Genomic DNA, 25548 nt, shown 5'->3' with positions numbered 1-25548 from the left:
TCTAGGAAGTAAGACAACTTTGAAAATTGATTCTAGTATTAAACTTGTTCTTTTGCCACTCTCCCTTCTGTCTCCCTCTCATCCTCCTTCCTCTATCCACCCCCCCCCCCTTCTTTATTTTTCTTTTAATTTTTCTAGCTCAGTTTTGGATCATAAATAGAAGTCATCCCTGTTATGCTCCTGTTTCTTGACAAAGCGTCTTGAGAATCTCTTGATTGAAAGTCTTGGCTCTCATGAATTTGGGTCTTTGACAGAAGTAGGCTTTCCATAACAAATCCTGCATAGATATAATTTAAAACTTGTGTTAATTAGTAGGAAAATTTTTTGTAACAGTAGACAAAGCTGTTTTAGGATTAATGTAATCTTGTTGCCCAGTGCAGCAGTGAGCATAAATACCATGGCAGAGATCATTTACCTTTCCTGGTGCAGGAGAACCAGAGCTGGTGTAGGTAAAGCTTGCCTACGGTGGTGTCCATCCATAGGTGTAGGTAAAGCGGTGGTGTATGGAGGTTTCTTCCTCAAGAGCAGATCTTTCTTAGCCATTTTTATTTGACTTTTTTTTTAAACATTGAGAATTTTTTTTCAATACAGGTTTTTGAGGTTATAATAAAATTATGAGTGTTGTGTGTGTGTAAATACCATCAGCTGATCTATGTTTTCAGTGCTGACCACTGAATTGGTATTGGATAACCAATTATACTCTTTCTTCCCAGCAGAAGAATATATCTCCCCCTCTCAGCATTCCTTAGTTGCCAGTAGATCTTTCTCTAGGGTTGAGACCTAGTGAGCTTTCCCCCCTTCCACACTAACATCTGTTGTCCTCCTTGTTCAACTCATGTTTGGGAAGTCATGTTGATGAGACTTTATGTGTGTAGCTCAGCCAAGTCCCTGTTCCTCCGACTCTTAGTCTTTCTAACCCCTTGTCTGCAGTGATCCCCAAGCCTTAGGTACAGGAGTTGTGTTATGGATGTCTCAGTTGGGCCTGGAAATTGCATTTTGATCTCTTGTGGTTTTCTGTAATGGTCTCCTGTTGCAAAGAGAAATTACCTTGATGAGGGGTGAGGACTCTACTTATCTCTTGGTATAAAAATAAATTTTAGAATGTAGTTAGGGATTATGCTTATTTAGTAAATTAGTGGTTTAAGTTCTTTTCCAAGATCCATGGCTTCCCTGACCCCAGGTAGTTGGGCTAGGGTTTTTGTTTCTTTTTTTCTTTCTTTCCGTTTTTCTGGACAGGGTTTCTCTTTGTAGCCCTGGCTGTCCTGGAAATTGATCTGCAGATCAGGCTGGCTTCAGAGACCCACCTGCCTCTGCATGCCAAGTGCTGGGACTAAAGTGTGTACCACCACTGCCCATCAGTTGACTAGGTTTCTAGTACCAGGCAAAGTTTCTCTTTCTTAAAGAGGATCTTTAAAAATTATTTATATATTTTGGTGGTGGGGCCTGGGAGATAGAGGGAAGCAAGGCTATGTCACCATTTTCAAAACCTTTTTCTGACCTTTTCAAATAGGGCCCTATAATATTTGTTGATTATTTGTTTATTTTATAATGTGTATGCATTTTATGGCCTGTCTCATAGTTTAGAGAAAAATGTTATTTTTGGAGAAGTAGATGAGATTATTTGATTAAGGTCCTGTGACTGTATTAACCTTCTCTCCTGCCATTAAGAGCCTCAGATATTTGGCTTTACTTTTTTTTCCTTTTTTTCTCTCTCCACTCGTTCTTTTGTGATGGTGAGAATTGAGCCTAGGGCTTGGGAAAGTCTTCCTCATGTTCAAGGATAAGAGTAGAGTTCAGAGGCACTTAAACTTTCCTGTAAGTTTTCTGTTTCCAGTCCAGGTTAGGTACAGGATGCAGGTTGGGTGCAGGATGCAGGTTAGGTACAGGATCCAGATTAGGTACGGGGTTCAGGTTAGGTGCAGGGTTTAGGTTAGGTACAGGATCCAGATTAGGTACAGGATGCAGGTTAGGTGCAGGGTTTAGGTTAGGTACAGGATCCAGATTAGGTACAGGATGCAGGTTAGGTGCAGGGTTTAGGTTAGGTACAGGGTTCAGGTTAGGTACAGGATCCAGATTAGGTACGGGGTTCAGGTTAGGTGCAGAAGGCCCAGGTCAGAAGGTGAGGTCATGTTAATCTGCCAGTGCAAAGACTATTTATTATAACCTGGTAACAATAGCTTGTTTGCCTTTAGAGAGGAAGAGAGGGTGTTTGTGGAAATGACAGGAAGTCTTGGGGAATGTGACAGATTGGGGCCAGACTGCAAAGACAGTTAAGGAAGTATTTGTGAAAGTGAAATGTGAAGCCCTACTGTCATTTAATAAAATGGGATACCTGTGTCCTTAGTAGAACTGCTCTGGGCAGCAGGCACTCTCCATTCTTTACCATGTCCCCCAAGTGAAGATGATAGACTAATGTAGATAGAAAATGCAAAGTGGTCCACTTTGTTAGAGATGTGGCTGGTACATCTGATGTTTAGCTATTGCATTATAAGGAGATTCCTTAAGTAATTTAGCATCTTACAGTTACATCAGAGGATTTACTGTGCTTAGCTGATGTATGTGATTAATACACTGAGACAGTGTTTTGGATAAATTATACGTGGATTTAAAAAAAAACTTATACACATTTCCTACCTTTATTCGTTCATTTATTTAAAGACAGGAAAGAGTTTACGCACAGATGCTGTTGACCAGGCTGTGTTTTGCTAAATGGTTTTATTTGCATTTTAAGTTACAATAGTTTTAGAAATCCAGATGCAGATAAAAAGCCTCAAGATACCCCTACCTCAGAAATGCTTCTTTATAGAATATGTAAAGGCCCAGAAAAGTGAACTCTTGTGATCAGAATTATACATACATGACAGCATTTAGCGTACAAGCAAGTCCCTCGCCATGTTGTTGTTCAGTTTCTTTGTATAGTATCAAGTTTTCAAGTTCTGAACTGCAGAAGGAACTTTGAGCTGTTGAGGATATTACCTCTTTCCAGGCTCTGCTGAAAGGTTCTGTAATGCTGATGGTGTTTGAAAGGCTCCTCAGTCTTATGTTTTTCTTTACAAACAAATGTGTTTAATAAAAACAGGGTGAAATGGTTTGTCTTGTAAATATAATCTGAGCATTTCCTTACAGTTTTTGCAGTTAATTTTCTTAAAACTTTAAATGTAAAGAAAATGAAATCAAGAGATACTTGTTTTCTCTCCTGTGAAGGACCTAGATTGGAGGTGTGCATGTGTGCATACTGTCAAACTAGAAAGGAGACCTTTGGGGGAAGAGGAGATTTCAAGGGAAAACGGGGAGGGGAAAGTCAGCTATGTGACACAATGCTGAGACAATGCGGAAGCAGCTCTCTGGGGGAGGGAGATGAATCAGTAGGAAGTGCAGTGATTCCTGTGTGTGTGGAAGTGCCATAATGAGACACATCATTAACAACAAATAAATAGTAAAACAAGCTTTAAAGGCACCCTCATCTGCCTGGTGATCAGAGCGGCAGTGACGTGATGGATGCTTGAGCTTGTTTTCATCACAAGAAAACAGATAAGGATGAGATAGCTGTTTATCTCAGAATTCGTCCCGAGAAGTGAGTACCTTATAATAAATATAATTGATTACTCTGAGTGATTTCATTCTAAAGCTTCTAACAGTACACACAATGGAATTTTGCTTAAAATTCCATAATAATACCTAGCATTTTGTATGCCAGCTAAGAATCCCCCCAGTCTCGCATTTACCCACTTGTCATTTAGGTTGAGCCTGTGGATTTGCATTTGTGTGATTGTGATTATAAATGACTGGAGGGGACACTTTAAAAATCCATTTGTGGTTTGTGTGGAGTTGATTTTACTTGAATGGCCTCTTTCTTTCTTTCTTTCTTTTTTTTTTCTTTTGCTATATTTTCTTCATAACAAGCTGAAGAAAATTATGCTCTGGTGAGGAATCTTTTTCTTCTTACTTTAAAGGAGGAGACATTTGGCATATTGTTTTGAAAAATTTGTGGACTTTGCATAGCTTCTCTAAATACTATGACTAGGTCTTGACATATAGACATGGTGCAGATTTAATATACAAGCTAATCATAAAATATAGCATTGTATTCTTAATGTCCAAACAATGCTTTAGGTTTTGAATGGTGCAGAGAAGTCCAGCAGTTGATACATCCTATAAAGAAAATGTCTCAAGGGTGAGATAACTGCTCAAGAGAACAAAGACTCATATCTTTTATTCAGTCAAACAAAACAAATATATTATTCCATTTCCGTGGAAATTATTTACTTGTATAGTTGATATTTTAATTAATTAATTTATTTTTTGTTTTTATTTTGTTTTGTTTGTTTGTCTTTCAAGACAAGGTTTCTCTGTGTAACAGTCCTGACTGTCCTGGAACTCATTTTGTAGACCAGGCTGGCCTCAAATTCAGAGATCATCGACCTGCCTCTGCCTCCCAAGTCAGAGTCATGGAGATTCAGATACTGGTTTTGAGCAAGTTTTTAGCATGTGTAGCATGTTAAAAATATTTATTAAAATAGAGGCAACAAGGGATATATTTGGGTAATCCCAGCACTTGGGAGATAGAGACAGGAGGATCAGGAGTTCAAAGTCATCGTGAGACACTGCAGCATGATTGAGGCTAGTTCTGCCTTGGTGTGGGGGGTATCGAGACTATAATGATTAGCTATGGTGTTAAAAAGGCCTGTAATCTCAGCTATGTGGGGGTTGAGGCAGTAGGATAACCACTCTGAGGCCAGAGTCTTAAATGAGACCCTGTCTTAAAAATAATATGTGGCTGGGTGGTGGTGGCGCACGCCTTTAATCCCAGCACTTGGGAGGCAGAGGCAGGCAGATCTCTGTGAGTTCAAGGCCAGCCTGGTCTACCAGATCTAGTTCCAGGACAGGCTTCAAAGCTACAAAGAAACCCTGTCTCAAAATAAACAAACAAACAAACAAATAAATATGTGATAATATATAATTTGCAATGTTATGAGAATGATAGAAATTGATTTTGAATATTGGAAAGTAGCTACAATAATTACTATTTTGTGTTATAACAATAATATCCAAGCTATAAGAACCACATTTCTTATTGAATTACTGCCTTGTGATTTATTTTGTTCATTCAGAAATGTCAATCTCCCCTTTCAAGCAAATACTTTTAGATTGAAGCATTTACGTTATTAATAAGTTTAGACATGGAAAATGTTTGCCAGTTCACCGGAAAAGTTTGTTTAAATAGAAAGTGCTTAAAAAAATCCAAGTTGTAAATTTATCTTGGAGAAGATGATCTAGACTAAATGCATGGAAGATAAACATACATTACATATTGTGTTGTGATATGCTAATCTAGCATAGTAGTCTTATGACAGTATTACATATCTAAAAACTGTTTGTAATCCATACTCTTTTGTTTGTTTGGTTGGTTTTTTTGAGACAGGGTTTCTCTGTTCAACAGTCCTGGCTGTCCTGGAACTCACTTTGTAGACCAGGCTGGCCATGAACTCACAGAGATCCACCTGCCTCTGCCCCCCAAGTGCTGAAATGAAAGGCATGCGCCACCACCGCCTGGCCTGTAATTCTTAAATCTGTTTTTCAAGAGTCAACTAGGCCTCGTGGCACATACCTTTAATCCCAGCACTTAGGAGGTAGAGACAAGCTGATCTCTTAAGAATACAAGGTCAACCTGGTCTATAGAGAGAGTTCCAGTACAGCTAGGGCTACACAGAAAAGTCCTGTCTTGAAAAACCAAAAGAAAAAAGAAATTAACATTAAATAGTCAATGCTTAAAAATAATCAATGAAACATAAACTAAGAAAATGTAAATTTCCAAAGCAGATGACAGGTTTTCAGTATCTGAATAGCATTACATATAATTGTATATATAATTATATATATATTATATATCATAAAACTAATCAAAGATGTCACTTTACGTTAATATAGGAAATACTCCACATGGACACTTGGCAGTTATGAACTCGTGTGCCAAATGGAATCAAATACATTAAGCAAAAGCTGGAAAAATAAAATAAAAAGTTAGAGAACTATTTAAAATCTTGAATATACTCTGAGGAGGCACAAAGCAAGACATGGATACAGTGCAGAAAGTAATAAATTAGCACATCAGTGCTTCATAGTATCCACTCACTGAGATGAGTAACTCATTAGACTAACTCCAAATCCTTCCCATAAGCCTTGAAGGTAGAAACTGATTACCTCATTCTTGAGGACAGTTGAGTAGAACTGCAGTTTAAAGTTTAATTCAGGTCCTTATGGAAATGTAAAACCATTTTCTTAATTTTTGAGCCATTGAAGAAAGATAACATTCACATTAAGATTAAGCAGTAGAAAATGAAGACAAAAAGTGATTGAAATGGGGAAACGAAACAGCAAATGACTTGGGTTAGTAATCAAAACACTGACTAGAAAGCCAGAACTAGTGTGAGTGGTTGTTAGGGCCAAATCTGGACTTTGGTAACTGAATAGATGTGTGAGAATCAAAGATGAATAGTGTAAATGGAGTTTTGTCTCCTATTAATACTTGCATGTAACGAGGTATTTGAAATCCTAACTGGTGCATGGAACTCCAGCCTCCTATTGCTGCCTAAGGCCTTGTCATGGTGCAGGTCTTCTCTGTGCATCACTACTGCCTTCCAGCAATGGGTGTGCATGGTCACACACTGCAGCTGATTTGTGTATTGTTGACCCGTCCATTGGATCTTTTCAAAAGGACCGAGCATGTAAATGCCTGTGTTAATCAGCATCCTACCCATCACTTGAGGAAACCTAAAGTGTAGAGAACCATTAATTGTTGTATACAAATGTGCAGCAAAAATAGAGATCAAGAGAAAAATATCATCTGAACCTCATCAGCTACTAACTTGACAGCGTGGTCTTGACATGCATTTGGTTTCTTTTAGTTAATTTACTTAAAGTTTTTGTGGTGGGAGTCTCATTATGTGGCCTCGGTTAACTTTGACCTGAACGCCTCTACTTTCCAAGAGCTAGAACTACAGGCATATGCTACCACATGCTTTTTACAACTTAAAGTTTTTTGATTTAATCTTTTGACTAGAAGTAAATTTATATGCTTTAGAAGTTTATGTTGTTAAAACAGCAGCAGCAGTTATGGTCTTCATCTATCTCCTGTCTGCTCTTCCCTTCACTTGCTTGCTATGCTACCCCTCCCCACCAAAGAGGTTTTCTCTGTGTTAACAGCTCTGTCCTGAAACTCACTCTGTAGACCAGGCTGGCCTCCAGTGCACAGAGATCTGCCTGCCTCTGCCTCCTGAGTGCTGGGGTGAAAGGTGTGCACCACTACTGCCTGGTGCTGTGCTATCTTTTACCTCCATAATTGTCAGTGGCAACTTGTGTGCTGAACTTGCATAAATAAAGTGCTCTAATGTGCAGTTTACATTAAATTAAAAAATTTTTAAACTTGTGATTTTAAAGTATTTTTTAAAAAGAAAAATAAAGAGAAATAACATTTCAAAAAACAAGAGATTTTTTTTTTCTTTTTTGCACATGGTGCTTCTTAACCATCTGTAACTCTAGTTTCATGGGTTCCAATGATTCTGGTTTCTGTGGGCACCCCGAGCATACCCATGGGGTGTGTGTGTATGTGTGTGTGTGTAGGCAAAACACTTGCACGTATAAAATAAATGTTAAGAAAACTAAGTGTTTGTGTATATAAATATGTGTGTGTGTGTGTGTGTGTACACACACACTTATTCTTATACATACATACATACATGGGTTCTGGGTCTTTCATGCTTGCAAGGCCAGTACCTTATTGATTGAATCATCTCAGACAGTATATGAGTGTGTGTTGGGGGGGTGGTGGATTTTATGTACTTCTGCCTGGTCTGGAACTTACTAAGTAATCCTAGTTTGAACTTCATAGTAATCCTGTCTCAGATTCTTCTGTGCTAGGATTACAGGTGTGGAGCATCATACCTGGGTAGGGTCCTCTTTTAAATATCATATGACTTATATCTTTTAAACATTCACCTCATTTTTTTCTAAGCCATTTCATGCTTCCCTAATTTCTTTAAGGAATGGCTAGCATAGGAATGCCCTTTAGTGTAGGTGGAGTTTTTCATCTGGACTGCTGGCCAGCTCCCAAATAACCACACAGAGATTATAAATTATAATCTTAATTATAAATGCACGGCTGATAGCATAGGCTTGTTACTAACTAGCTCCTTCTTACAACTTACATCAACCCATTTCTATTAATTTGTGTACTGCCACATGCCTCATGGTCTTTTACCTCATCTTGTACATGTCATGCTTCCTCTGTGCATCTCCTAACAGCTCTGCCCTTCTTCCCAGCACCTTCTCTGCCCTGAAATTCCTGCCTAGCTATTCGATAGTCAGCTCTTTTATTAAACCAGATCAGAAAGTACCTTGGCAAAGACACATCTTCACAGTGTACAAAAAGATAAGCCTTTAGTACCTCTGCCAACAGGTTGTTGCAGCTATTATTCAGCTGCGAGTTATTTGTTGGGCTCCAAGGTCAGACTCATGTTCTGCTGCTTTTCTGCATAAAGGCAGTAAAGGCAGCACATTTCTCTCTAGTGTGCTGATTCTGATATGCTTTTGCTAAGAAAGTAGGTAAGCAGCTTTGTGAAGAATTATGTGCCTAATGAGTCCATCTTTGTGAGGAACCTTGGGTATAAAAAACATAGCTATAGTACAGAGGCCGTTGGCTGTTACTTTAGATATGCAGTGGCCTCTGTTTATTGGGTTCATAGATCAAAGCAGTATTTAATTTTTGAACAAATGAGGTGCTTAATCAGTGCATTTTTAAGAATGGCTGATATTTTCCTTTCTTTTGCTGTTGCTTTCATTGATTCTAATACTGAGATAGAATTGAGTGTAGTCACTTAGAGAAATTTTGGAATAATCCAGTTATCATAGCAATTTAGTGTAGTAACTTTACTGAAATTTTTCTTTTAAATTTGATTTCCCTTTTTTCTTTTCCTGCCCACCAGGGAGTAACTATCCCCAGTCAGAGGCGCTATGTATACTATTACAGCTACCTGCTAAAGAACCACCTGGATTACAGACCAGTGGCGCTGCTGTTTCACAAGATGATGTTTGAAACTATTCCGATGTTCAGTGGCGGGACTTGCAGTAAGTGCTCCAAATTCTCGTACTTCTGTGTGCTGTAAATATCAAAGTGCGTATGTAAAAAATTTAGAAATAAACATACCTGATTAAAGCTTACTCAGGAGACTATTTCTGAAGTGTTGGAATTAATTAGTTCAAGGGGTTCAGTTCACTGGGCTAAGAATGGTGAGTTTTAGTGTTCTTGAAGAGAGTTACATTTATGGGAGAAATGTTGTGTATTATAACCACCAACTACAATCTCCCTTCTGACCAAATAATTGAAGGATACTCTTAGAGGCCAGTGTGAAAGTTGCAGTGGGATCACCAATTTACTGGTCTTGAGGCAGGAACCAAGCCCATCTGAGGGAGACAAATGTTTACAGTCACGGTGATGGAAGAGAGAAGCCACTGCAGCAACCTCCTTACAAAGAGTAAGGGTGTGTGAGTCAGAAAACCTGGGTTTAGCTCTTGGTTCCAGCCCTTGGCCAGTGAGCTAGCCATGTCATCTGCCTTGCTGAGTTTGCTTGTTAGTAAAATGAAGAGATCCTGGATTCTGACCCTCCCTTGATAAGTACTGTCATGACATTGCTATCTCCTGTGATCCCTTTTTTACCTTAGCAGCTCTCTGCCTACCTTGTATCAACCCACCGCTATCATTTTGACCTTGTTCTCTTTGCCTTTTGTTCATGACTAGAGCTCTTAGCAACATAACTCTAGGATTAGGAAGCCCAATCAATACCTGGACCCATGGCAGTTGTTTAATGAAGGAGAATGTATGGGTGGGATGTATGTGGAAACTAAATGGAGGAGTTTTACGCAGCCCCAGAAGACCAGGCTGCTGCATCATCTCTTGTTCTGTAACAGTGTTTTGACACTGAATGTCTTTAAGTGTCACCTGGAAGTAGTCAGTCATATTTTATACTATTTGTATCTACAACGTAATGCCATAGTTTCAGATAGATGTCACTTATTAGAACTCCTTATTTTATGGATGCTTTACAATTTGTTAGTGATTTTAGTTTTCAGCTTTAAGCTAATTTATTTAGGTAAATTAATTTGTTCTCTCTAAAATAATTTATATGGAGAAAATTAATTTCTAGAAGTCATCTATCTTTGTCTGATGGGTCTGATTACCATGTGTGTGACAACTTTATCAGAGGTTCCAGATTTATTAATATAGCTTGTTGGAAAGTTCTAAGGAACGTCACTAATCATATCAGTATAATTTTAAAAAACCTATGTTTTTTTTACAAGACACAGTGGACTTTTGAACATGATTGACCTAGGAACATTACCAGATTCATAGAAAAAAGGAGAAAGGTTAAAACTTAATGCTCTTCCTATGGTTTATGTATCAGTATAAGAACCAAATGAGTGATGCAGAGGTAATTTTAGGAGCCAGGCAGTGGTGGTGCACACCTTTAATTCCAGGACGCAGGAGACAGAGGCAGGTGGATTTCTGTGAGTTCAAGGCCAGCCTGGTCTACAGAGTAACAGAGCAAGTTCCAAGACAGGCTCCATGACTAGGAACAGGCTGGGAAACCTTGACTCAAAAAAGAAAAAAAATATATTATTAGGTACTTAGACTCCTGAATCTTACTGAAGTCAGTTCTACTTTGCCTGTTTGCCTGTCTGTTATTAAACACTGTTTTGTTATCTTTTGGTTTCACAATATTGTTTTTACCTCTCTAGACTTAAAATTATTGACTACTTAATTTCTTTTAAATTTTGTAGTTACCTATTTATGTGCTGGGATTTAATACTGTATATTGAAGATATATTAAAGTACTGCTCATGGCTGTGTCTATAAATTATAAATGCTATGTTCATAAAAGGTTTTGGAAGCTGTTAATTTCATGGGAAAGGTCTGCCAATTGGAAAGCATGTACAGCTCAGATTGGCGTTCAGTCTGAAGAAAATGTTGCAGGCAGTGGGAAGTAGGTTGACCTGAAGCACAGCAGCAGGAAACGAGCTGGACGAGAAACGAAGGTGTGACTGTTACAGGATCTTGAGTGTTGATGTCATGGTGATTTTTAGGGACTATAGCCATGTTTTAAGGACAGTCGTATTTTCTATAGAATGTTGTGCTAGTGGTTGGGGGAGTAAAACCAGCTATGCGACTTGCCAGATGTTTCTAGAACAATGAAATGGGCTTTGTTTGGTTTTTCTTTGGCTGTGTATATCCAGAGATTTTTGTTAAAGTTTTTGATCTTACTTAGGTGGATGATTCACAGAAAGATGAAAAGTACATTTGAAATTTAGAGCCATTAAATATTATCACTTTGGCTTTAAAGTTGTTTTAAATCTAATGAAAACAAGTTCTTCATGGGAAGACGTGCAGTGGGGCTGGAGGTTTGTCTTGGGTGCAGTACTTGACTAGGACTGGAAAGCACAAGGCTGTGCAGAAGATGCTCAGTGTTTAGATCGTTGGTGGATATGAGCATAGATACAAGTCTAGGTGAGAGATCATATTTGTTTGGGAGAAACATCAGGAACAAGATAGTAATTTAGCCTTTTCGTTGAGTATGTTGTTAATGTAGGGAAGGGTGAAGACTGAGAAAGGGGGAGGAGCAAGGTTCAAGAAAAAGAGACAGTGTTGTGAAACAGGTAAAACTAGTAATGAAAACTAAAGTATATTCTGCAGTTACCAGGAGCTGGCAGCATTTTTCTTTTTTGATTATTGTCTTGGTGTTTCTAAGTGAAGGAAAGTTTTAGTGTATGGGTTATAAATATTAATAAGGAAGATCAGTGTACTTTTCTGTTGGGATACACTCTCCCCAGGAAAGTGTACTTTTCATCTTTGTTTACTGGTTCTAGATCTTGTCATTTCTTTAGAACATAGTTAACATATCAAACGTTGTGTTTCAAATGTGTAGGTTAGAAGTCAAAAAGAACTTTAATAGTATTAGAGTTTTGTTGTTAGGACTTCATCCCAATGTGAAACTCATATTATACCAGAGATTTTTTTCTTAGTGGCTTTAGGAAATGCTTTATTTATTCATTTCTTTAAAAACTTTATACTGTTTTATTGTACATGACAGCTAAGGACACTCTCCTTAGTCAGTGTTCTACTTCTGTGAAAAGACACCATGACCATGGCAAGTCTTAAAGCATTTAATTGGGGCTTGCCTACAGTTTTAGGGGTTTAGTCCATTACCAGCATGGCAGTATTCAGACAGACATGGTGCTGGAGAAATAGCTGAGGGTTCTACATATGGATGTGCAGGCAGCAGGAAGAGCAGAGACACTGGACTTGGGTTGAGCTTTTGAAAGCCAAAGCTTCTCCCCAGTGACATACTTTCTCCAACAAGGGCACACCTACTTCAAGGCCACACCTCCTAATTCCTCTCAAGTAGTACCATTCCCTTATGACTAAGCACTGAAATATATGAGCCTCTGGGTGCCATCCTTATTCAAACTACCACAGATACTGAGTTCAAAATAGCTCAACAACCCTCCTCCTCAATGCACATGGTGCACTCATGCACACACACACAGTAGAGACCAGGGTCTTATGTGCTATAATGGTATATTATTTGTGTTTTAATAAATAAAGCTTGCCTTAAGGTCAGTTTAAAGCAGCCACATTAATTAACCATACAGGCCAGGCAGTGGCTGAACACACCTTTAATACCAGCAGCTATACTAGTTAGCCAGAGAGGCCTGGGGTATTGGTGCACACCTTTAATCCCAAAACTAGAGAGGAATATAAGGTGGGATGAGACAGGAACTCGCTCTCTTTCAGTCTAAAGATTTTATAAAGGTAAAGGCTCTCTAGTGGCTTGGCTGCTTTGCTTTTCTGATCTTCTGATTGAACTCCGACATCTGTCTCTGGGTTTGTATTATCCATGCTACAGTGTACTATGCAAGTACTCCACTACTGAGCCTCTTCTTCCCTCCACACTGCTCTCAGGGCACCACTGTCCTCCATGCTTCTATTAGTATGGCCAATTAAGCCAAAGTCCTTATCCAAAGTCCACATTCTGCCAACAAGCAGCATGCTCAGACAAATTATTTTTTAATGAAACATTTTAACCCTAATTTTAGGAGAAGTTCTAAGTAATATGGATTTATAATTAACTTGTCGATTGTTTATAACAGTTGTTCAAACCTTGGAAATGTATACCCTTAGATGTTATTTAGTTGAATTCCAGATTGTACTATCAGTTTTCAAATCCTAAAACCAGTAGTATCAGATGCTGAACTAGTAGAATAATTCATTAATAAGATTATAAGGCATTTTATCCTGATAATTTTTAACCACAGCATTGAGACTATGCTTTGTTCATTTGCTTCATGTTACAATTCATTATTGTATAGAGCTTTGTAAACTGTCTCCTTGCATTTGCACTTTGAACCTTTAGTCACAGAAATGAAATGTATTGGCAGCTTGTTGCTGTAATGTTTCTTCCTTTTGGGTGGGTTTCCTGATAAATGTCTTGTAAATCCATGTTAGAATAACGCCATATGCTTTGTTAAGGATCCTGTTTTCTATGAGATGATTGCTGTGTTATTGCTTTTATATGTTAAATATGGAGACTCTGTGTGTTTATTAAGTTAGAAATTTCACTTAGATTGGTTTGACTTTTGCATTTTCTCAGTCATTCATCACATTGATTTAAAAAAAAGTCTCATCTTGAAAGAAATAGCACCTTTGGTTGGTATTGATATTTTTGTGCCATATGTCTACATACAAATCTTCTAATTTGAACATACTAATGTCCTGTTTCTCTCTGTCTATAAATGAATTTGAGTACATCTTAGAAATAAAAGGCCAGGCAATGGTGGTACACACCTTTCATCCTAACACTCAGGAGGCAGAGTTTGGATCAGTCTCATCTACAAATAAGCTCCAGGACAGCCAGGGCTGCACAGTGAAAACCTGTTTCAAAAAAACCAAGCCAAAATAAACCAACCAAACAAGAAAAAAAACCCACAAAACAAGAAAAGCATCTTTTCCTTTCCACATCTATAATCATCTTTTGTGAGTTCCTAATCAAATCGTGATGATTTGATGATGAGAAGTTGAACTTAAGCAGTAATTCTAAAATAGACCTGGATTGGAACCAAATAATTGTTGATAAAAAGCAGTGCTTAGAGGGAAGGAGAGCCCTGCTGTAGTTTTCCCTTGGCGCCTGCTGCATTTCCTGTGGACATATAGGATAGTTTCTTTTCTTTTTGTCATGATTGTGAGTTTCCATACCTTTAAAATAAATGTGGGCTACCACCCCATGTGAGTGTGGGCAGCACAAATTGGGCTCAGTGGGTTTCAACCAAAAAAACAGAAAACATGAGGTTCGGGAGGAAACTTGGTTGTGCATCCAGAAAGAAAGAAAGGTGGGAAGTGAATTAGATCAAAGTACTTTGCGTGCATATATGAAATTCTCAAGGAATTAATAAAACAAAATATTAAATACATGGAATAGAGGTCAAAAGAATGATGATGACTATTTTATATTTATAAATTATAAATGCTTAGGCTTATGTTGTACAGTTTATTTAAATTTTCTTGTTATATTCCCTTTATGCAGTTACAAAAGTCCTAGGAAGTTGTTTAAATTATTTTATGCTTAAGGTAATTTATGGTGGATCTTTTGCCTAATGTTAATGTAAAGCTTTGATATTAATATGTTGTTAAAGTCTAGTCTTGGGACTTACTATTTAAGAAGTAGCAATTGATTTTTTTATCTGTAATAGATCTTTACATAAAGGTTCAAAGTGGAGCGATCCTTATTTGGAATGAGTGGTTTTGTTTTTAATGCAATTTATTTCTGTTAATTTGTTTTAGATCAGCAGTTGATATGAAGAATTATCATTTTATGTTTACTTCTGTTACATTATCATTAAAATAGTTTCTGATCATCTAAGTGTTAAAGGCGTTTATTGTGAAATGATCATATGTGTATTTAACCATGTAGATCCTCAGTTTGTGGTCTGCCAGCTAAAGGTGAAGATCTACTCCTCCACTTCAGGACCCACACGGCGGGAGGACAAGTTCATGTACTTTGAGTTCCCTCAGCCGTTGCCTGTGTGTGGTGACATCAAAGTAGAGTTCTTCCATAAACAGAACAAGATGCTCAAAAAGGTTTGTGCTTCACTTCTGTTGGGTAGAAATAGCCATCCTTAGTGACCTCAGGCCTTTTTAAAAAAAAGTACAGTATTTCTTCACTGAGCTCTGATGGGTTTCTTGTTAGACAATATACCCTGTCTCATCTGTGGTACTGATGAGACATGTTTAAGCGGTACCTTTGTGTGTTTTTGTTTTGGGTTTGTTCTGTGATATTATGCAATGATGCAAGCTGAGTTTTACTCATTTGGGTTTATGTTTATTGAGACTGGACTATTTTACATTTGTTTCCCCAGATTCGCTGAGAGTTTAGTCAGTATTACTTAGTTGAAAGAAATGACAACAAAGAAGTAAATAAAAAAAAAAAAGAAAAATACTAATACTTAGACATCTATGTTCAAAATTACCGAGGCTTGGGATACTCTTAAGAGAAGGCCAATACTCAGGTGTAATATCCTCAGTTTAGAGTATTGTGAACATTTAAAATGCATCTAAAGTGTAGAAGCTTTAGCTAGTAGAAGTGACGCCTGTGAAATACACAGGACAGTGTATTTCCAGAAAGAGGGTTCATCTTCTCAATCTTTAGATATTTTTTTGTTTTACAAACAATTGAAGGAAATTTCACTTACTGTAAAACTTGTCAATGTTAATTGATTTATCGGAAGAAATGGTTCTGTTTTCTAGAATCTAAGTACTTAAGAGAAAAATCACAAACATATCAAATTAATATTTTTATCATAGACTCATTTTCTACCTCTAATAAAGGGGGAAAAGCTAAGTTTATCTCGGTATCTTTGAGTTACTGTTTGCTTGATTTTGTTTTTGAGACTACAATAGGTGTAAGCCAATATTTCAAAAATCAGGTAATTAGAAGGCTCTGGTTTCTCCTACTTCTTATAAAATTCTGGTTCATGTAAAATTGTATGTGTGTACATTTTTCCCACTGATTTTCTTTTTGTTAGTGTTTGTTTATATGTTTGGAGATAGGTTCTCACTTTGTAGCTCAGGCTGGCCTGGAACTAAGTAGCCCAGGTTGCAGTGTTTTTGCCTTAACCTCCCAAGTGTTGTGATTATGGGCATACCAGCATACTTGGCTTTATATTGTCTTTTAATGCTTAATTCACCATTTTTTTGTATTTTTAGGAATGTGCTATTCTTTACTTCAGATCTCAGTTGCACACTTATGTATATGAAACTGAAGATTGGATATTTATATTTGTATATCTTAGATTACTTTACATAAATTTGCGTTTATTTTAGATTTTTCCTGACTAAGTTATGTTCCTGTTTTGATTTAAATAAAAACAATTTCAGAAAATTAGTACACACCAATGAGCTACATTTTGGAAGTTTAAATAATATTACCCTTTTTTCTAAGTAAAAATATAATTGCTAAGTTAACAACTTTGCTAAAATAACTGAGACTAATAAGGTTTTAAAAAGGCTTATCATGGACTGGAGAAATAGCTCAGCAGTTAGAAGTACTGGCTATTCTTTTAAAGGACCGAGGTTTCGTCCCCAGCACTTATAAATTGGCTTACAGACATCTGTAACTCCATTCCCAGGGGATCTGAATTCCTTTCTGGGCTCTATGGGTACCAGGCACGCACAGAGTGCACATATGTATATCTAGGTAAAAATGCAGTTGCTAAATTTCCTTAGGGAGTTGGTACTAACCTTCTTAGACTTCTGTTGCTAAGACATCTGAACTTTGCTTCTCTCTATATCACATAAATTCAAAACATTTTTAAAATCCAGTATTAGAATAGAAAATATTTTAGAGTTTTAACATAAAAGCAAGTTACCAGATGTACACGATTGATTATATTTTCATCTGAAATTTGAGTGAAGAAGACTTAGTGAATAAGAATGTGACATTCCATAAGTTGTTTGCCTTCACTTAGAATACTGGCTTTTGTGTGATTTATTATGTTGACTATTTGTGATACATTTTTAAATAAGTGAAACAAATACTTTTTTCCTTTCTTAGGACAAAATGTTTCACTTTTGGGTAAATACGTTCTTCATACCAGGACCAGAGGAAACATCAGAAAAAGTGGAGAATGGAAGTCTTTGTGATCAGGAAATTGACAGTATTTGCAGTATAGAGCGTGCTGAGAATGACAAAGAGTACCTAGTACTCACCTTAACAAAAAATGATCTTGACAAAGCAAACAAAGACAAGGCCAACCGATACTTTTCTCCAAATTTTAAGGTCAGTTAAAGTCATTTTTGGGGTGGGAGCGTATGTTTTATCCTAAGTGTGTAGCTGGAGAACTTGGCTTTGTTCATTTCAAACTAATCATGTGTTACTGCTCTTCTTTTGGGAACATTTCCCACAGGGTTGCCTCGTCTTTTCTCTTTATTGCTCTATGTGTTTGTGCTCCTTCTTCCTCTTTTCTTCCTTCCCTCCTCACTTCAGCCTTTCCCTTCTCTGTTTTTAATTCTGTTGTATTTGTTTCATTTGCATGTAACAAACGTAACCATAGGTTATAAACATAATAGTACTCCTCATACTTAAAGTAGAGATAGGTAATTATATGTGTCAAGTGAAAATAATATTCAGTCTTTGAATCTCAAGTTTAAGTTTCCTATAGAATCCCCAGGTTTTAATTTCTTTCCTATAAATTTATATTTCTGTCAACCATTTTTCTGCTTTCTGTTTTTTTTAGATAGGGTCTTGCTGTGTAGACGCAGGTCGGACTTGAACTGGCATTCCTCCTGCGTCACCACTTTCTTTTAAATGTATTTCTTTCTAGTTTTACTGTCTTGATATTTCTCTGGCAATGTACCTCAGGTGCTTGCCTAACTAGCATGGGCGATGCCCTGAGTTCAACACCAACTACTACAGAAACAATCCTTAAAAATAAAGTATATAAAATAAAAAGTTATTGTACACAAAAGCTATTTTCTTTGTTACTGAACACATAAATCAAGGTAAGTACAATGAAACATAGAACTGGCAAAGATGTCCTGATATGTAAAGAGAGGTCTGAATGAACTGGGCAGACTTGCAACAGTTTGGGAAAAGGAAGAGTAGATGCAAGAATCCTAGGCAGGAATGAGCTTGATAGATTGGAGTGGACAAAGTCAGTTTTACTGAAAGCGAGTCCCAAGGAAACCAGTCTTGTTGTGATGATATGGAGTGTTCAGTATAGAAAAGATGTAATCTGAGTTTGCCTTTAATTATTCAGTTAACTTCCTTAAATGAGACTGGGTAGGAAAGTAGGAAGAAGGATAGAAGAGGGATGGGTGGGGAAGTGAGCTCATTGGCAGCAAGTTAGTGTAGACCAGAGGTGGTGGTTACATGCTCTAAAGATGTGGCAGAAAGGAGTGATAAAGTTAGTAAGATCCTTGGAAGGGGGAGCTTAAAGCCAATGTTAATTGTAAGAAAGTTTATATATAATGACTTAGGAGAGAAGCTGCAGATAAAGATCCGGTTTAAATCCAGCCTCCTGTGTGCACCAGGTACTGTCCGTTAACATGTTGCCTGGTCTGCTGGGTCTTCGTTTCTTTTCCTTTAAAATGGAAATACTTAATAAGTTTACTGCAGCCATGTGTGTAAAGACTACTGACCCACTCTTTGGACCACTGTGTGGTCTCTGTTAGCTTCATCCATTCTCTATTTAGGTGCAGATTTTGGGGCTAATAGATCTTGAACATATTATTATCAACCCATGTTTGTGCAGTGTTACTAATATAGAGTTGTCTCAGGCAGAGATAGAAAGAGAAACATGTTCGAAACTTAAGCATTTGTAAATTGAATTTTGGACTGAAAATGTATTTGGTAAGTTTCTGAGGTTTCATTTTGCATTTCTTTTCTAGAATTATATAGCTTGTGTTTCTTTAGGCGATAAGGTCATTTGAAAAGCAAGTTTGTTACAGTCCTCTCAAGTGAATTTGTAAAAAACAAATGCCTTTGCTAATATAAAACTCATCTTAATTGTTCATTTTCATCTTACACTTTCTTTCTCTAGGTGAAATTATACTTTACAAAAACAGTAGAGGAGCCATCAAATCCAGAGGCTAGCAGTTCAACTTCTGTGACACCAGATGTTAGTGACAATGAACCTGATCATTATAGATACTCTGACACCACTGACTCTGATCCAGAGAATGAACCTTTTGATGAAGATCAGCATTCACAAATTACAAAAGTCTGATTTTTTTTTTATCAAGAGGGATAAATACCATGAAAAAAAACTTGAATAAACTGAAATGGACCTTTTTTTTTTTTTTTAAATGGCAATAGGACATTGTGTCAGATTGCAGTTATAGGAACAATTCTCTCTTCCTGACCAATCTTGTTTTACCCTATACATCCACAGGGTTTGACACTTGTTGTCCAGTTGAAAAAGCTTGTGTAGCTGTGTCATGTATATACCTTTTTGTGTCAAAAGGACATTTAAAATTCAATTAGGATAAATAAAAATGGCACTTTCCCATTTTATTCCAGTTTTATAAAAAGTGGAGACAGACTGATGTGTATACGTAGGAGTTTTTCCTTTTATTTTCTGTCATCAGCTGAAGTGGCTGAAGAGCTCTGATTCCCAGGTTCACGTCCTACCCCCTTGCACTTGTGGCAACAGATAAGTCTGCAGTTGGCTAGGAGAAGTTTCTACAGGGTTTTGCTACATTCTAATGCATGTTCTTGGGTTGAGGGAATGGAGGAAATGCTCAGAAAGGCATATTTTTAGCTGGGTCTGGACCATATACCATCTCCAGCTACTTACAAACACCTTTCTTTAGCATGCTACAGTTACTAATCTGGACATCCAAGAAATTGGCCGCTGTCACTGCTTGTTGTTTGTGCATTTTTAAGAGCATTATTGGTGCTAGAAAAGGCAGCTAGAGCGATTAAATTTGTATTGGGGTACAGGAATGAACCTTCTACAGCATCTTAAGAATCTACAAATGAAGGGATATGAAAATAACGTGGTCATAGATAAGAGACACAGCAACAATGACTTAACCATACAAATGTGGAGGCTATCAACAAAGAATGGGCTGGAAAAAGAAAAATTGACAATGATTTATTCAGTATGCTTTCTCAGTTGTAATGACTGCTCCATCTCCTCTGTAATCAAGGCCAATGCTAAAAGTCAGATGCTGTTAGTACCTACATCAGTCAACAACTCACATCTTTTTATTAGTTTTCAATCGTACACCTACTGTGGATGCTTCATGTGCTGGCTGCCAGTTTCTTTTTCTCGTTCAATATAAGATATTTTGTAATTTTTCACAGGAAATTTCAGTTTGAGATCCAACAGTAAGCAGTTTTTTCTATACAGAGGGTGATGCACTTACTCAGTCCAGTAGTTGTCAGACGCCCGCCCTTTTGACCTTACACATTCTATTACAATGAGTTTTGCAGTTTTGCACATTTTTTAAATGTCATTAACTGTTAGGGAATTTTACTTGAATACTGAATACATATAATGTGTATATTAAAAAGTCATTGTTTGTGTTAAAAAGGAAATTAGAGTTGCAGTAAATTTTCAGCACTGCACGAATAATAAGGCATTTAAGTTTTTCAGTAGAAATTGTCCTGCAGATGCTTTATCGACTTGCTATTGAAAGAGTAGATCTTTTTTTAATGTGCAGTGTTGAGTCACTTCTTTATAGTGTAGAGTTGGGATTAGGGCTTCAGTTTTACTTCTTAAATATCATTATATGTTGGATATGCCCAGACTGCATACAATTTAGAGCCAGAGTACAACTACTATTGGGATGGTAATGTGAAGATACTATTAAAAAGGATTCTTTTTCTGGGAATTTGGTGTCTTTCAAATTAGACCTTGACCTTGACATTTGAATATCCAGCCATTATATTTCTTAATGGTGTGAAGTCCCATTTTCAATAACATATTGGTGCTGAAATTGTTCACTAGCTGTGGTCTGACCTAGTTAATTTACAAGTACAGATTGCGTAGGACCCACCAGAGAAGCATTTATAGTTTGATGGTAAGTAGATTAGGCAGAATGTCATCTAAAAATATTCTTAGAAAATAATGTTGATGTATTTTCCATACCTCATCAGTTTCATTCAACCAATAAAATTTTTAAAATTGTAACAAAGCTCTTAGGATTTACACATTTATATTTAAACATTGATACATGAATATCGATTGACTGTTGATAAAGTGATAAAGTCAGAGACAACTTTTCCTAAACTCTCACCATTGAAATTTGTATGCCACCTTGTGTTTCCTAAAAGCTGAAGTGGTGACTAAAATGAAAAGCAGCTATTAGTGTTTTGGAGATAGTGATAAACACTGTTCTTTGTTAGTTTTGGGCACAGCATGCTAAACTATAACTTGTATTGTTCCAATATGTAACACAGAGGGCCAGGTCATGAATAATGACATTACAATGGGCTGTTGCACTGTTAATATTTTTCCTTTGGAATGTGAAGGTCTGAATGAGGGTTTTGATTTTGAATGTTTCAGTGTTTTTGAGAAGCCTTGCTTACATTTTATGGTGTAGTCATTGGAAATGGAAAAATGGCATTATATATATATATATTATATATATAAATATATATTATACATACTCTCCTTCCTTTATTTCAGTTACCATCCCCATAGAATTTGACAAGAATTGCTATGACTGAAAGGTTTTTGAGTCCTAATTAAAACTTTATTTATGACAGTATTCACGATTAGCTTGAAATGCTTTCTGTAGGTAATCTCTCCTGTGTTTCTGGAATGTTCTCTTAGACTTGTTGGGTGTGCAGCAGCGTATGTGTCTGAAATGACTTGAAGGCACCATCTTTTAAGAAGGCTTACAGTTGGGCCCTGTGCCATCCCAAGTCCTCTGTAATTCCTCGTGGACATTTTTGCCATAATTGTAAAAGGGTAGTTGAATTCAGTAACATCACCATTCTTTGCTGTGGCACAGGTTATAAACGTAAGTGGAGTTTACCGGCAGCATCAAATGTTTCAGCTTTAAAAATAAAAGTAGGTTACAAGTTACATGTTTAGTTCTAGAAAATTTGTGCAATATGTTCATAACGATGGCTGTGGTTGCCACAAAGTGCCTCGTTTACCTTTAAATACTGTTAATGTGTCATGCATGCAGATGGAAGGGGTGGAACTGTGCACTAAACTGGGGGCTTTTACTGTAGTATTTGGCAGAGTTGCCTTCTACCTGCCAGTTCAAAAGTTCAATCTGTTTTCATATAGACTATATATACTAAAAAACTGAGTCTGTAAAACAGCCTTACTCCAATTCAGCCTCTTCAGATACTCTTGTGCTGTGCAGCAGTGGCTCTGTGTGTAAATGCTATGCACTGAGGATACACAAGTATGACGTGTACAGGATAATGCCTCATGCCAATCAGATGTCCATTTGTTACTGTGTTTGTTAACAACCCTTTATCTTAGTGTTATAAACTCCACTGAAAGCTGATTAAAGTCTCATTCTTGTCATTGTGTGGCTGTTTTATTAAATGAGAGTATTTATAATTCAAATTACTTAAACCCATTGAAATGTTCAGTAATGGGCAGCCAAATACGATTGCAAAGTTCCTGTAGGTTTTTCAGTTTTCCCCCCCTCCTCAGTGTTCTAATAGCCGACTATTAGAAAAGCATGCCTTTTGTCATCTCGGGAGTAGACTCCTATCTGTCTACTCGTGGCTAAGAGAAGCACTTAGAGCCTGAGTTAGTCATCACGTCATAAATTATTCCAGGCACAGTAAGGAATATATTAACCTTGAAAAAGTTAAAGGGTTTTTTTTTTTTAAACAAAAACAGTGCTTATTTCTGTTTTATAAAACCAGATGTCTGAAGATAGGTGTTTCCCCTCCTCCCCCCATGGGCTTACTGTCCAGGTCTGTTCTGTGGCTTTCTGTTGTCTAACTCAGCAGTTGGCTATCAGCACATGGGAGGCTTCATCAGGACCTGCCCCATAGGAAGATGGATGTTTGGAATAGTGGGCTCAAATATAATCTCGTTTCTAATATTCTTAAAGGTTAAAGAACAAGGCAGAGCCTTTCAGCGGACAGTAAGATCATTTGTGACAGTGTAGTTTGTACAGATGTTTTAAAAGGAAGCAGACCATTCATGCCACTGTGGAATTTTAATGTTACATAAAGTTTATAGTTTCTCTGTGACCTTTTTTAAAAAGTAAATTGAGTAACATGTAATTATGTAAAGAGATTTGAAGATTGAATGAATTCACACATTTTCTTTAGATTTCTTAGTGCATATGGGTTAAAACTTGAATCTAAAAGTATTTTGATTTATAAGATGTTTGATGTTTGAATACCAGTTTACTGGTGTTTTGCTTTTAGATCATATCCCCATTCTACTGTAATTTGAACTAACTTGGTTCAGTGAATGCCATCACCATTTCCATTGAGAATTTAAAAATCACCAGTGTTTAACATGCAGGCTTCTGAAAGGCTCCCCAAAAAAATCAAGACCCATAATTCCAGTTAATTAACTGCTAACATGAAACTTTTAGTTATTTCATATTTTGTTAGATAATTTGTGATACATCTAAAGCATCGTCTTAAATGGCTTGCATGTAGTGTTTACTTAACAGTGCTATGCTAGGGCAGAGAGAAATGTTGCTGAATGGAAACAGCAGTACCCAGTCTGATCGGTGCAGAGAGCAGTACCTAAAGTCCCACCTACAGGGTAATGGAAATCAGCCACAGAGGCTGATTTTCCTATGGAATTACATTGCAACAGGAAGTCTTCTGGTATAATTCCTTTTAATGTTAGAACACATTTTTATGGTTATAAATACTATTTCTGTTTTTCCATCTTTGAACAGGTATCAGGATGTGGATGGGTAACTTTAAACACTTACAATGTGAAGACAGCAGGACAGTGTCATTAAGAACAGGCCTCTGGCTCTTAATTTAGCTATTCTGAGAACTCTTTCCTGACATAACATCATCACAATTCCCTTGCCCTTGGAGACACACCCCATATTATGAAATATATTTTAGTGACTAAACAATAATTTTTTTGTTTATTCATGTACATTTTCTGTTTAAAACTTAATTCTGTACTATGTATGTCTCCAAAGCCTTTAGCTTAGTTTTTAGGAAATGGACTCCCAATGGATTGGGTCACTTTTTAATGCAGCAGGTATGGGATATGTGCATTAGAGACGTTCCAGTTCTGTGGGTCTACCTGAATGTTTATCGTTGGCGTGAGGTGGTGAATAAGTAAGCACAACTGTTATATTGGTTTAGCCTAGCAACCTTAATGTGGATATTTCTCTTCGAGAACCATCTTAAAGCAGGGTGTGTGAAGCACTGATGGGCAGCGACTTTTATCATTCTCTTCCTCTTGTAGTTTGCAAACGGTTGTTCGGTTTAGAGCAAATTCGTGTCTAATCTTGTCCCCTAAATAAAAGCAAGAACTACTACTGATTTACTACTCAGCTGTCTTTAAATGTGTGCTCCTGTGACTTACATCACACGAGAATCTTAATAGTTCACAAATTGTTACCTTTTAGCTCTGAATATATAGTGTTGTGATGGGCTTATAACAAACTCTTGACAGTCATTTGAGAATTTTCATGAACCATTTAGCTGAAAGCATTTTATAATTTATAAGAAAATATGTATCAAGAAACTTAACGTATACGGGAGACATTAACTGCCATTTTTGAGCGTACTGCATTTTAAAATAAAGCTGCATATTTTTAAATGAAGTGTTTAACAAGGATTTATATTTTTTGTTTTTTAAGATTTAAAAATAATTTATGTCTTCTCATATGTGGGATCTCTGTCACAATGGTTAGATTTATGTAGAATAGAGCAAGGCGTGTGTTTGAGCTTATAGTAAAACTCTTAATGTTTAAATGTGTTCACTTACTGGCTGTCATGTATGCCTTTGAGATTTTTCTGCCTGTTTTGTGCAGTTGTCTAAATGATACTCCTACATTTACAAATATCATCTTAGTATCTATTTTCTGTCTCCATTAAATTACCCCCATTCTCTACTGAGTTTGCAGGTGTGCACATTTGTGTGTGTGTGTGTTTGTGGGGTGTGTATGGGAGAGCTAGCTTTGGAAGTGCTAGAATAGAGATGAAATTTGGTTCAAGCAAAATTTTCCCACTGAGATTTTGCAGTTCATTGTAATAAAATGTTAATCTTGGATAATATTGAATATTAATGAATTTGTTAGTAGCTTCTTGATGTGTGCATTAATAAGATATATCAAAGTTGTACATTAAACCAAAGTTGGAGTTGTGGAAGTGTTTTTTTATGAAGTTCCGTTTGGCTACCAATGGACATAAGACTAGAAATACCTTCCTGTGGAGAATATTTTTCCTTTAAACAATTAAAAAGGTTCATTATTTTTGATGATTTGTTTCTTAGCTTTTTATTCATCCAACGAATTTTAACACCCTGCTGTGA

General features: G+C 36.9%; 1 protein-coding gene across 1 annotated transcript in view; it reads left to right on the top strand.

The window, feature by feature from the left end:
• Pten (phosphatase and tensin homolog) overlaps window positions 1-24838 on the top strand; it is a 70798-nt gene extending 45960 nt beyond the window's left edge. The window contains exons 7-10 of the mRNA XM_041661345.1: window positions 8982-9123; window positions 15018-15184; window positions 17157-17381; window positions 19144-24838. Coding sequence (XP_041517279.1) covers window positions 8982-9123; window positions 15018-15184; window positions 17157-17381; window positions 19144-19329 — 720 coding nt within the window. The 3' untranslated portion in view covers window positions 19330-24838. The remainder of the gene's footprint in view (window positions 1-8981; window positions 9124-15017; window positions 15185-17156; window positions 17382-19143) is intronic.
• The last annotated feature ends 710 nt before the right edge of the window (window positions 24839-25548 follow it).

Source organism: Microtus oregoni, unplaced genomic scaffold (genome assembly GCF_018167655.1).
Source record: "Microtus oregoni isolate MIOR12 unplaced genomic scaffold, Mior012 000012F_ref0000307, whole genome shotgun sequence".
Taxonomy (NCBI): Eukaryota; Metazoa; Chordata; class Mammalia; order Rodentia; family Cricetidae; genus Microtus; species Microtus oregoni.
Note: the sequence above shows the minus strand (reverse complement) of the source record. Positions and strands in the feature narration are given on the sequence as shown.